Genomic DNA, 14,369 nt, shown 5'->3' with positions numbered 1-14,369 from the left:
AAAAGCTAACAATTTTGGCCTACGAAAAAATCCAAATACCCTCATTTGATCTGATTTAAATCTGTCATTTGGTGAGGATTTCCATCCCAAACAGTGCTTCCAGTTCTTATTAAAAACTGTTGACATCTATGAACTTGTAGTTCTACTGGTTAACAATATTGCCATAGACTCAAATTGACATTAAATTCCTTCCAATAGCACTAATTATTGGAACAAGAATAAACGATTTGAACATTAAACATTCTTCATTCTAATTTAGAGGTGTCCAAACATTCTCCTTCAAAGTTCAAACATTTGAAATAAACACTGTTTAGTTAACACAGTTAAGGAATGTAATGGCACATTCACACAAACGTGAATTATGTCCACTAGGATTTATCAGCTTACGCTAAGAAACCAGAACCAAAATAAGATATTTCATCATCCATACAACAGATGCAAACACTAATCAGCTCTGCTGCGTCACTTTGTGCCAGCAGAAATGAGCAGTCAGATTACAAATAATTCAGCTTCATCAAGGCGATGCTTTATCTGTACATTCTGAGGATTAGGAACAGAGGTCCACAGACTCAAGCAACTATTTTGGTATCGGCATCAAATTAAACCAGCTATTTTCCAGGATTCTTATATCAATGAACTTCCTCACCTTCAATATGCACTAAGGTTCAATTCCATGTCCAGCAGCAGTGTCTTGTAAGAAATAATAAGATGCCATGTGCGACAAACTAATCCTCTTGTCCTTGATAAAAACATATCAACCCGGTATCATCTGTTGTCTTTCCTTGGAGAAGGGAAAGGTTTACTACTGCTGCTGCTACTACTCCTACTACTGTCAATGACTCGACCTTTGTCCACGTCAACAGAAAGATGGCTTTCTGATTTTCCTCTGTCCAGGATATGCTGTTGTTGGGCTTCTGACTTTTTCCCTCTACTCTCAGAGTGACTCTCAGCCTTTCTGAGTTTTTCTGACTTTTGGCTTGATACCGCCCCTTCCAATCCTCTAACTTTTTCCGGATTATCTGGGAGCGATTGACATTTCTCCAAGTTTTGGGAAGATTGAACTTTATCTCTGCTTTGAATTTCATTAGCTATTTGGCTCCGCCGCTCCTTCAAAAAGTTTAGTCGCGATGTCAACTTTGTTATTGCTGAAGATGTACTACCCCCCTGTAATGAACAGGCCATGAGTGTAAAGTGATTATTACCCTTTATCTGCTCAGAGCAATAATATGAACTCTACAAGCATGTTTTCCAACTTAAAAACAATACTAGTAATAGACAAAGCAGCAAGTGTAGCAGTAAGTAGAAGCTGAATTATATGATCATAATGATTAAAAGACAATATACTCATGGAAAACAGATCAGTATCCAGATGATAATTAGTACCACTGTGGGTTGAAATTCTTTCCAGCAGAACAAAAGAAACAAAAAGTAGTGAAAGCCATAGTCTTACCTCACCCCCTTTCTTGCCATGCTTGGCAACAACTGGTTCCACTGCAGAAGAATCGGATATACCACCAACAAGTCGGGAGAGTTTATGTAGTCCATCCACCTTCCTCTCATTTGCATTTTCTGTGCCATCTTGATGACCATCCTGTTGAACCATGCCCAGAAAACATAAAAAATGACTACTTTATATAATCCACTTTACCACAAACTGCTTGCTAACTTATTAGGTTCTATTTCCTACATGTCCTCAAGTCTTACGCTAAAAATCAAACATACAGAGTCAACTTTGTGAAGAGAACTTATCTGTCTGATCCAGTTTTAAAACTAGTTCCATGAAGATAAAAAGAAAGTACGGAACTTGAGTCAACCCATGACTTTTGTTCTCATGTGTCAAATGAATTTACCTTACTTCTTGACGGTTCAACATGTGAAGGGACTACTGCTTCACTATCCTTCTGTTTATCCTTCGTCTGCCTAAAAGTATATAAAAAAAAAAAGATGGAAAAAAAGAAGTGGAAATGAGTATGAAGTATGGCAACAGTGTCTAAATTTTCATGTGTTATAACAAAAAGATTAAGATATATATTTAAGAAACACAGAGGAAAGGGTGATTCAGGAAGAAAACCACCAATTAACCAAGGATCTTACTGTTTTGTATTATGACTATGTCGCGACAAATTGGATGCATCAGACGCAGAGCTAGAGCCATAGTTTCGTTCACGTTGTTGATTAAGCTGCACACCTAGATCATCAACCTTCTTTTTCAAGTTGGTACAATCCGCCTCTGCCTGAACCATTTCCTCAAGCTCTGCCCTTGTCTGTAGCACATGTTCAAGTTAAATATTTGGTGGATGATCAAAGATCTTATGAGATGTCAAAGGAGAGAATACTAACTTTTTCATCAACATCGGCTAAATTAGGTACATGGCCCTCGGAGATTTTTAGCCCTGCTTCAAGGGCTGCTCCCAAATCTCTCTCCTTCTGTAACTGTTCCTGTAGTCTTGCCACCTACAATACGTTTAATGCTCAATGTCAGCATTAGATTCATATAGCTAGTGACCACTGAAGATGTCTTATTAGAAACTAGTCATTTGATAACACTTAAAAATCCAGTAACATTAGATTGTGTGGACACAAAAGCCTTTTGAATTTTCTTTCCTACAAAGAAGTCAAAATTCAGTATGTGAAAGAAAGGGAAAATAAATCAGAAAAAGAAAAACACTTTTTAAAATTCATCATGGAATTACATCTTGTTTGAGAGCTCGACGACGTTCAAGCAAGGCCTTCTTCTGCTTTTCTAGATTTGCTTGCAGAGTTACATTCCCTTGAACCTGTAAAAGAAACTTACAACTTAGTACAGGAAAGTTAAAGCATGACACAATGGAACTGGAAAGACCGATACTCTACCTCTTCTACAATTTTATTTTCTAACTCAGCTTTTGTAATCTCTAGCCTCTGGATTTCTTCATCCCTTCATACAGAAAGAAAAATTAAATATTAGAACAAAATAAGTGAATTAAAGAGTAGAGGATTGCAAAAAAAAAAAAAAAAAAAAAATTCACGTTTTTTAAAAATACATTATTTTATGGTTAGTCACAGAGTTGCCAATTAGTTTACACATGTAAAAACCATTGCATCCCAATGCCAATGCTAGTGGTACAATCAAGATTGAACCATTAACATTGATGTTAGTTATGTGCCACCATGATCAAAATACATATGTTCTATACATTCTGTGTGTGTCCATGTACGTGTCTCTAGAACATCATTCAAACACATCTGCGACACAAGAGAATCCCATGACACTAAACAAGACATGAGAACCACACAACCATATTATAGCCATCTTTATATGGAAAAGTAGCTCTGCAGAGATCATATATGCATCACTTACTCCTCCTCAACACCGAAGTCAATGGATTCCATGGAAAGGTTCTTCCTTGCCTGGAGTCATACACAAAAGAAAAAAAAAATGATAAACAAAAGACCTCTCAGTATATTCACTAGATTAGGATCATACATGGAAAAATTGAAAATTGAAAGATGGTGTTTGAGCAAAATTCAGAGGCTTGAAAAGCAAGAATTTCATAAAACAATATGGGAAAATAATAATATGAATTAATGATAATTGGCTTGAGAAGCAAAACACCATATCACTAGTCCGGAGAACATATACTTACACCGGTACGTCCCCAGTTAGGACGATGCGTTGCACCATAATCAGGTCCATTGGATATAGTTGAAGATTTTTGCATGCATGGAAGGCCATGGCCAGTTGACTGATGCACAGAGCTTGTTTCTCTAGAAACACCTGCTACTCCAGTAGACTCATTATCATTGCTTTTTACACTATATTGATGCTTCACATGTTTAAGTGAGCTTGATGACAACTTCTTTGGAGATTTGCTATCATTGCCTCCATCAGGAACCTTGGAACCAGCCTGCACCCTTAAAGCAGTTAGTATGTACTGATATTCTTTCATTTTTTCATAGTTTCCTGAGCAGAAAAAAGCAATAAGAAATGATGAATATAATTCATTTAGAACCAGATGAACCATATAATGCAGTACATGAGTGCATAGAAATATAAAGAGAAAGCAGTATTCCGCTTATTCATGAGAACAGAAGAGGGAAAAAAAATTGCAGCAACAATGCGGAAACTAGAGTAAATTTAGCAATCAGATAAAGTTTGTTAGACGGGGCAAAAAGTCCCACAGAAGTGGGTGAGTAAGATTGTCCTTGGGTATTGGGATCAAATCTTCAGACACAATGAGCTTAAAGACATAAACACTCGCACACAGTGAATATAGTATAAATGTATCTTTCGAAGTCTGTTACTAGAGTAAATTTAGCAATCAGATAAAGTTTGTTAGATGGGGTAAAAAGGCCTACAGAAGTGTGTGAGTAAGATTGTCTTTGGGTATTGGGATCAAATTTTCAGACAAAATGAGCTTGAATTCATAAACACTTGCACACAGTGAATATAGTATAAATGTATCTTTCGAAGTTTGTTTTTGAAAGGGACTAGCAACAACAATGGTAAGAGTTGAACATAAAGTAGAATAGGGTAGGTGATGACACAGAATAAGAGATAACAATATTAATCTACTCGAGTTGAGATGGACATATTGCAGCCTCAATTGTCTAGGATTTTCTATCATTACAATGAAAGCATAGTTTAATGTAGGCAAAGGCAGGAAGTAGAAATGAACCTTATTGTCAAACTGTTCATCATCTTCATCACTCTCACTGCATGACCCACTGACAATTTCAACATCATCATCGTCATCGTATTCTCCAGACTCAGTTTCATCATCTTCATAGTACTCATCATCTTCAGTTTCCCCCTCGGTTTCAGTTTCATCATCATCTGTGTCACTGTATAGTTCACCGGATATGGAACCTTCCTGCAAACAAACTAGCATTATGGAACTCAATAGTACAAACCCTAGATGAAGTCAACATTGATAAATAAGTATCGACAGAGAACTAGATTCTTTATTTTTATTTTAAGACAACTAGACACTTCGTTTCAACTTCAAGATTATAACGTAATTTCAACATCATTTTTTTTTGGATACAACATTACGATTCAGAACTTGATATGGTTCTTAAGTATATTCACTGCTCCTAATCTTCGAAAAGACACTGTGGGATTTTGCCAAGGAGACAGCATGGTAATTATTCAATGCTCACTTTCACAAAAAAAAAAAAAAAGGGTAAGATTTTTGGCGTGTGTGAAAAAAGGAAGTGTTATCAACAGAATCACTTAAAGACAGTACTTGTAAGAAAAGAAACAGCTTGTTGGAAGGCTTGGAGCCTACCCCAAATATGTTATCATACTCCTCCAGCAAAGTTATAACAATTGCTTGAGCATGATTAGCTGCAGCAGCTGCTTGCAAAAGCTGAACCGAATTGTCGCCACCCACACTAAAATCATTGTCTATTTCACAATCCCCAGCTAGGAGTGGACGAAGAAGTAAGGGAGCCATGCAAGCTGCCACTGCTGAGCAGCTCATTCGATTCACGGCTTTGTGAGAAGCAATAGTTTGCATCATCAATAGAATTCTGAATCAGGCAAAACATAAAAATTAGTAACTAGGCCCAGAAAATTCTAGGTGAAATAGAGACACATACACACAAATATAAGAGAAAAGAAATCACAAATAATGATAATAACATAAAAAAAACCTTTGCAATAAACGACGGTTTGGCTCCGGGAATGTATCACATATTGTCGTACGCATGGCATTGATTCTACCACCCCGATCATTACCTGATCATTATTGAATTATTTGTATAAATATTAAATCTACTAGCAAAGAATATTAGTGTAATCTTACAGAACAGAAGTTGCAATGATCTCCATTTCCAAATTATTTTCAGCCATAGAGGCTTAGAAAATGACATATGCAGACTAAAAATCCAACTTAAATTGATTGAAAATGCAAAACCTCCCCTCAAGGAATAGCCCTTGACACATGGATTATAACAGAAGCCAGAGCATTTTACTTTTGCACGTTGGGTCAGTGGTGCAGTATTTACTGTAACATTCAGCAACAAAAACAATCTTTTCTTAAAGCAGTACATAGTGCAAGTTTCTATTCCTTTTCTTCATTATTTGCCACTCCATTTCACAAAACAATAAAATCAGGACTCTCGAGCCTCAACACTCCATGTTTCAACTTAGATTCCAAGCTCCTACAGTCCTACCCTACTGGGAAAGGGAAAAAAAAAAAAGAGCTTTCAAGCTCTTTGATTCAGACAAATCTACCGATTGACTTCAAGCATAAAGCTTTCTGTTGTGGCTGCTACATTACTCAGGCTAAGAAAGATTGTGGACCAAGGATTATATCAAAGAAAGATAGATAGTGGATTACTTCTTAGTATCAATCCCAAAAATGTACTTCTGATAAAATTTATAATTTTGGAAAATAGGAACTATCTAATAATAAATTTAACAATCAGAATACAATACTCATATGAACAATAAATGCTAGAAACTAAAGTCTAATTTAATGAATACTAATAACAAGACTGTCAAAAGCTTCATGTTAAATTACTGTGTGGTCCCTCAAAAAATTGTATCGAAAAGAGAAGCCTTGCAGTGTTTTAAAATTTGAAGAACAACGAAATTGGCATTTCATAATCTTAATACAACAATGCACGTGCACAGGTTACTGAGGTCTGGTCTTATTTTTTTTTTTGATTGTTAGTTAATATTTCTAGATGTGTATTTATACTTAGTGGAGTGTAGTATGGTCCGGAGGATAAATAGGTTTATCATTGGGATTTAAGATTTTCATTAGGATGCTGGGGTGCAATTGTATTACTATCACTGCAAGCAAAAATTTTAAAAGTTGATCTGCTGATCGATCAACATAGAGCCCCAATTGACCTCTATTGTCCTAGAAAATTTACAATCAGGTTATCACTTATCAGGGTATGCCAGTTTACAAGTACAATAAATGACTCGGGACCTATAATTAAAAAGATTTATGTATATTATATGGCACTAATCTTTGTAAGGCAGCATGTAGTTCATATTTTTCGGAACCTTATATCAGAATATGTAACGCATTATAACTAGCTGAGAAGCAACTAAGAGTCAGATGGTGTATCATAAAGAAAATGCATCATACCAGACTTGCGAAAGGAATCTAGCAGTGCGTTACAGCAAGATGCAGGGACTGGAGAAGATGGCAACTCTCGGAGGACATACTAGAAATATGCATAAACCAAAGAAAATTTTAAAAACAGCTTACAACCAGAGAATTCTATAAACTACATGAAAAATCAACATTTAGTTCGGCAAAGAAATACCTTGACACAATCAGCAATGACATGTGGATCCTCCTCGGGAGAAAAATCAACTTTCCCTGATTCATAAAAAAAGTACAAATCAAAATAGTTCAGATATTAAGTGTGACTCAGGTGTAAATACCATTTAAGTGCAGACGTTGGCTTTTAGTTTATAGAAATCCATAACCAAGAAGGATACATCACTATAGAATTAACTTAAGACAGAGCACCCTGAATCTACAGAAGTGAAAAGTTTCACTACAGGTAGCACAAAATTCAAGAATATTACAAATACTGAGCTAAACAGCTAAGCACCCCTTAACAATAAATTTAAAGAGAAACTAATGGTCAGCAGTGCGACATACCTTAGGAGCAAAACATAATGATGGAAGAACACATATTATGATTTCCACCAAATATTATATTGAAAGGCAAGAAACACTAACCCTTCTCATATTCCCGTATTCGAGATTCAACGTCATCAACATCTGCAGCTTGTCGTAAGATTCCTTCTACCTTGACTCCTATTAATTGCTACCAAATGATCAGATTCATACAATTGAAGAATGCAAATAAATCTCTCTTTCAGAACCAATAATAAAGATGTTGGGCTTGAGATTGTCTGCAGTGTGATTACAAAGTACCCTCACGTGACAGATTAAACTTAATTTAATTTATATAATGCTTTGTAACACCTATTAAATCCAGCTGCCAATTAAGGTGTTACTGATAATGCAGGCATTAAGAAAATTCTCTGAAAAACCAATTCATGAAAAGAATTGGGAAATAAATTTCCCTTTCAGAATGTAAAATAGGCAATACAAGTGAAGTCAGTGCACTGGATTGGTTACAACTATACGAGGAGAGATGACATATAGGAGTCAAATAAGGAGAACCCACCATGTTCTTCTAGGAACCTAAGGGCTTTTTCCAAGAAACATGGAGCTCCATCAACGTCTTCCAAGGCCAGCAAAATAGGCACCCCAATAATTGTAGATTTCACAGGTGGTTTCTCCTTTGCTGTAAAAGAAATACAGAAAACACCAATATTTCAAATAGGTGAAAATAACACCAAATAAGATGAGATTGAACAAATATATATAAGAAGAAAACATTCAAGTTCAAAATGTCATTTGCTTGAATCTGTTAACAGCTACTAGCCATGAACATCTGATAGAAATTCAAGCTGAAAACAATTGAACCATGATGAACACTAAATCTCACGGTTGACAACAATACTACATAAAATAACACAACTCATCTCTTTAAATTTGTAATACAGCATAACCATCAATTCTACCAGATGTTCTATATATACCCGACTACTTTTAATAGTCTTACCATATTGGAAAAGCCTGATACCTTAAGTTAAATAAATAAACTTCCGAAGCAAATACTCTCTTTAGAAATTTTCAGTCAGATTTTGCTCAAGACAAAAGTTCAAATCAAAAGGCTCTATATATGATAAAGATGCTCAGGTGATGTAACGATTTTTATACCAAAATCTACTTTTATGAGACTATGCTAGCTGAACAGACAAATTTATACAGCTAGCAATAATGTGCAATGTTAAACACTGTCTAAAGCATCACTGTAGGGGAGCTTACGCTGGTCCAAAGAACCTTTTTTGGAGTCTGTCTGATCATTCCCCAAGATACCATTTTGCCCCACACCATGAGCGCCACTTGGAGCTTGTGCCAAAGCGTTATCCAGTGCTTCCTTCCATTCATGTAGATCTTTCGAAGTTTCAGCCTGCAGAAGCAAGAGATATAACCAATACATCAGCAACAAAGAGAAACAAGCAATCTAACCTCCATATCAAACTTTTGGTCCAAAGGGCTTCAAACTCCTACACATTTTTTTTCCTATTTTCAATTTCTCAATGTTTTCTCTTCTTGAATAAAGTGTTATGAACAAGTAGTGTCTCATCCTTCTTCCCTTCAAGTTCTAATTTGGTCACTCTTTATCTATGGAAATAGTTGTAGGTGAGTTGTGACCTATTGGTAAGTTATAATTCCAACATTGTAAAGGTCATGGGTTCAATTCTCACTGACATATGTAAGGGTGTGGTGGGTTAAAGGTTTTTTTTTTTTTTAATCTATGGAAACAGTGGGAAATATAAATATAAAAACTAGAGGCAAATAACCTGGATTTGTATGCATATACTCATATAGAGGAAAAATTTTGATGCGAACAATACAGAACAGTGAACATAGAATCAAGTAGAAACAAATCATATTTATCATACGCTAACAGCACATTTTATTTCTTCTAGCTGTATATGGCATGATACTTCAGGTGCAACAGACTGCACACTTTCTAGTCAGTTGAATATGTTTTCTGAAAAAGCAATTTCTTTCTAAGTCAGTAGAATATGCTTTCTGTGAGGATTTTGTTGATATTCTGTCACGGGTTTGTTCTTATTAATTTTCCTATCCACAAAAGAGAACAGAAGAGACAATGTAGAAAAGCGCACCTTAAGTGTGAAGGCTCGCCCATCACGACCATCTGGAAAGAGTACAGTCAAGAGTTTTTTGTCTTCTTTGACAACCACACTAGAAATAGGAATAATCAAATGCTAAGAAATTAGTAATAGTTCTGGTCTCTGTGATAAAAACGATAGTCATACGCAACAGGTAGATCTAATCTGGAATTACAAGCCAACCTGCCTGAATTGTTGAGGTCAATACCACCAAGGGTCAAATTCACTTCACTCCCCTTCTGAACAGCACTCTGGCAATGTAGATATAGAAGAAGAAAATTAGAAACTTCAGTAACAAAGAACCATAAATAAAACTTAAAAGTCTACATATATTCCCAGGTACACAACTTCACCTAATTTTAAATATAACGTCATAAATTACATACAGAAAGGCACGCATTCCTAGCCCCTTGCAGCAAGAACCTTATGGCCAACCAAAAGTGATTATTTTGGGGCTTTTTCTTATGGCATATGGAGGATAACGGCATAAAGAATAAAACTCATGTAAATCAGATCCATGAACTGACACAGTAAGCTCCTTCAATAGGAGTACCAAGAGGAAGAATCCAACAAGACCCACACAAATTTCTTAAGCACTGTGATAAGTTCAATGGAGGAGTTCCACTCTTCATAAATGAGTATTTATCACTAATCATACAATCTTGTTGGTGATATTACTCTAGACATTATCCCACATCCAAAAGAAATTTCAAAAATCACTGAACAAACCCAATCCCTAAACCCACTATAACTATAAATTTTCAACAGTGGCTCAAGGTTTTGCTTCAAGCAAGCAAATAACCTATTTGATTGATATCATGATATCTACAGAGAGAGATGCTAGCTAGCCACTATAAATAAGTTAAATTTGAAAGCAAGGACTTCTTTGTAGTGGAAATGGTAGAAGTAAGCCGATAGAACAAGGTTTTCTCTATAAAAAATCTGGTCGCTTAGGAGCAATAGGGATCTGATGTTAACAATAATAGAAAATCAAGAAAATAACAGAATGAAAAGCCAATCAAGCAAAATACAATCAATCAAGCAAGACCTTCCTATTCTATAGTAAATCCTAGTGATATGAGCCTTCATTTATTTAAACTTTCTCAAACCAATCAAGCAAAATCCCAGCAAAGGCCCATCATCGTCTGCATACCATTCATCCCCCTAAACCTTCATCATGCCCCTAGGATTTAAATTTAAATAAGGAAAGCTAGTACAATGGCAATACTGCTTCAATTGGTTCATTGTCATGAGATAACATCGTACTTACAGATGATTCTTCTCACCAAAAAAAAAAAAAAAAGGTAGTTAGAGATGAAAAGAAAGCGCACAGATGAAAGAACATAGTCTCACTATTTACCAGAAAGAGCTACTTACAGGATCACTTCTGAAGAAAACCAGCGAAGTACGAGTTAAAATAAACCATCTCTTTTTCCAGGATGTCCATCCAATTCCTTTGGAAGATATAAAGAGTGGCCCACTCTTGAAAACCTGCATATTTCAAAAACTTTGGTGACTGGGAGATCAAAAACAAGAGAACACATTGGCAAAAAATAGTATACAACATCAGTTCATTCTTTTGCATCTAAATTTCTGAATATGTCAGTTCTCTTTTCTCTGATCAAGGGGGATGCTACATTAACATGGCCAGTTGTAAAGCTTATATTTCTGCAGCAGTACAATAATTATATAGCATTGCACTCTTATGTTGTTATTCATCTGAACAATCTGTGTGTTTCAGAAATTAGCTGCACGAATATATACATTCAACAAGTTTGTTTCATATGTGGTATCCATTGATAGGATCTCCCAAAAGTATCTGAAAGAAAAAATAGCCACACCCCAATCAATCAGATTGGTATTAAAGGAAATGGTAATGGTGATCAAATGACGTTTATAATGTCGATATTGACAACTCTGTTTCATTAGAACACTGTTGATAGGCCAGTGCAAACCGAGGGTCCAAAATGCAAAATTATATTCAGCCACAATAGTGTCAGAGTGAACAAAAAACAGCAATTACCGTATTGCCACCACGAGAACCATGAGATTCAGCATGATGATTGGGGTCGCCACCAGGGCCGCCAGGCGGGGGTTGGGGAGGAGAAGCATGACCATCCCCCTAAAACACACAACAACAAGAACAACAAGCAGATAAGTTTCCTTTCCACCACAAATAATGTACATTCAAATTCATCATGTATTTGTATATTCCATATTTGCATGACAGTACATGTCAACCTTCAAGTATATAATACTTATGTGAAAAAGAAGCAGCATTTGACACGAAAAGAACAGAATTGAACCAAAACACACCTGAGGCGCTTCCGGGATTATGTTAGTCATTCCCTGATCCCAAACGTTAGAGAAACATCCCCCACACCTCAGCCAATATAGATCAACACCCTGCACCTGCACATATCAAACTCAAAATGTAACCCAAAACAACATCACACCCAAAAAAACCATGCAATCCAATCCCAGAAAAAACAACCATATCACTCATCAAACAATCAAACCCACAATTCATGTCAACAAGGAATGATCACACAAAAAACAAAAATACAGAAAATGTGGAAATGGAAAACATACCTTTGTGTAGAATTTGAACACAAACCAATTGAAATGCGAGTTATTTGGTCTTGGGAATAGAAGGAAGATGAGAAAGAATAGGATTGAATCGCAAAAACTGAGATTTTTTCAGGTGAGAAAATGAGAAATTTTTGTGTGTTCGTTCCCCAACTGAAAACAAACCTGGGTGGTCAAGCAAGCAACGCCCTTAGAAATCGGGCCCCCCTTATATGTGGCTGATGTACAGTTGTACACGTCACCTCTATTCTTAGACTTCAACGTGTTGGAGGGAAAACGTGCAGAGGCATTCTGGGGATTTCACAATCCACTTTCCTCTGACTTTGTATGTTCTTTGATGTTTTGGTGGTCGGGTTCCCCTGTCTCCTTTCCTATTCATTGGTTGTTTTGACATCTGGACTTGCATTCCTCTAATCACGTCCTAAGATTGGGTTAACTTGTTAGTGTAACCAATTTTTGCAGTGTTATCGTTAAGCTAGAAATTGAAAATAAATGTTGGTTCGAACATCTTTTGATTATCCGTTATTGAAGGGGTGTATATAGTTATTTATTTTTAGTTTCGCGGGAATTGAAAATAAAAAACTACATACATCAAATCAGTTATCGTCAAACCACTGCGTTCGAATGCTGGAAACTGAAAATAAATGTTGGTTTGAACAACTTTTGATTATCTGTTATTGAGGAGGCGTATGTAGAGTTGTTTATTTTCAATTTTGCGGGAACTTGTTTGTCTCATTGATAATTCAAATAGGTCGGTATTTTAGTTTGAGAATTCGCTCTAACCCTCTAAAGTGATAAGGAAACAAAAAAGTAGTTAATAGAAATTATAACTAAATTGGAAAGTGGCAGACTAACCTTTAAAAGATATAAACAGCTGAGATCCTTTAAAAAAAAAATAGACAGCTGAGATACGAATTGAATGTATCTTGATCATAAGAATATAACTTAATGACCGATAAACGTAAACAAATACATCTTATAACCAATATAGTAGTATACTTGCCTTTTAGAAGCTCGATGTCATGTCCATGACCACGTCACATCTCAATTCAAGGAACTAATGAGTGGCCACACTATATGCAATGATGCAATGATGCAATGATGCAAACACCATTGTGCTTTTTCAAACGAGCACAAACCTTAGCCATCGATGCATGCCCCTTTCCTGATTGCTATCAATGGGAACATAAAAGCTCAGGCCTCATCATTCGAAAAGTGACTCCTAAATGCAATGATTTTCTTTGCAACAACCAACAAAAAAGCAGTTAGAGCAAGTGCACTGGTTTCACCTTGACTGGTCATAGTCAAGAAAAAGCTGATGTGGTGACCGGCCACGGGAGAAACACATTTGCAGCGGAGGATTCTTGCCCGGGCAAACATCACCCCTTCATGACAACAACCAAAGAAATAGTCAATTCCATGACTATTTCCATGACCGACCAAGCCCACATGCCACACAAGTCCAGCCCTTCACGGGGCTGACGTGAGCACGCTGTCAGCAACCATCGACGCGCCTTGGCTTGGAAGTGGAGGACACCATGACGACGCGTGGCGCCGCAACGTGATCGAAGCTGAGTCCAGTCGCTTGTCGCGTAGCGACAGAGAGAGGGGGCTGGCATGCCACGTGGAATCCAACCATTGGTCCTATTTGAAATCTGATCCCAACGGTCATGAAATCTCAGCCCTTTATTTCAATTAAATGGGCAATCCTACAGCTGAGGATTAACATGTATATATATATATATATATACAGATTCTATCCAGAGCGAGGCCACGCTCTGAAATTAAAGTGCGAGGTTGGAGTTTAGGGTCACTTTTCGGTCGCATATCCACATCTCGACCGTTCAGTTTTTGGGTACTGATATATAGATCATCTCTGCAAAATTTCAGCCAAATTGATGATCTTTAAGGTATCTAACTCGCTTAAACCAATGGACGAACTGAATCTGTCAAACCTGAACCGTACTAGCTTTAAAGCAGTTATCAATGCCTTAATGACTATCAATTTAGCTGAAATTTTGCAGAGATGATCTATACATTAGTACCTAAA

At 36.5% G+C, this 14,369-nt stretch overlaps 1 protein-coding gene across 1 annotated transcript; it reads right to left on the bottom strand.

Moving 5' to 3' along the window:
* Nucleotides 1-226: 226 nt before the first annotated feature.
* Nucleotides 227-12,489, bottom strand: LOC133706773 (rho GTPase-activating protein REN1). Its single transcript, XM_062132314.1, has 23 exons — nucleotides 12,323-12,489; nucleotides 12,047-12,142; nucleotides 11,754-11,852; nucleotides 11,108-11,221; nucleotides 9,914-9,981; nucleotides 9,725-9,803; nucleotides 8,856-9,000; nucleotides 8,149-8,268; nucleotides 7,695-7,772; nucleotides 7,270-7,325; nucleotides 7,089-7,167; nucleotides 5,638-5,722; nucleotides 5,271-5,514; nucleotides 4,659-4,853; nucleotides 3,627-3,887; nucleotides 3,341-3,390; nucleotides 2,854-2,917; nucleotides 2,694-2,777; nucleotides 2,341-2,454; nucleotides 2,095-2,264; nucleotides 1,851-1,920; nucleotides 1,451-1,591; nucleotides 227-1,164 (listed from the first exon to the last, which is right to left on the bottom strand). Exons 2-23 carry the CDS (start codon nucleotides 12,074-12,076, stop codon nucleotides 766-768), a joined length of 2,745 nt encoding a protein of 914 aa, XP_061988298.1. The 5' UTR covers nucleotides 12,077-12,142; nucleotides 12,323-12,489; the 3' UTR covers nucleotides 227-765.
* Nucleotides 12,490-14,369: the final 1,880 nt, after the last annotated feature.

Source organism: Rosa rugosa, chromosome 4 (assembly GCF_958449725.1).
Source record: "Rosa rugosa chromosome 4, drRosRugo1.1, whole genome shotgun sequence".
Classification (NCBI taxonomy): domain Eukaryota; kingdom Viridiplantae; phylum Streptophyta; class Magnoliopsida; order Rosales; family Rosaceae; genus Rosa; species Rosa rugosa.
This window is presented reverse-complemented; position numbering and strand designations above follow the sequence as displayed.

Bases quoted from the DNA above. Each gene is read 5' to 3' on its own strand.
- LOC133706773 (XM_062132314.1), bottom strand. From the start codon at position 12,076: ATGACTAACATAATCCCGGAAGCGCCTCAG. The intron at 9,001-9,724 runs GTGCGCTTTTCT...TTGCTTCTGCAG, and splicing joins GGCGAGCCTTCACACTTAAG to GCTGAAACTTCGAAAGATCT. The intron at 1,165-1,450 runs GTAAGACTATGG...TGTTCATTACAG, and splicing joins ATGGCAAGAAAGGGGGTGAG to GGGGGTAGTACATCTTCAGC.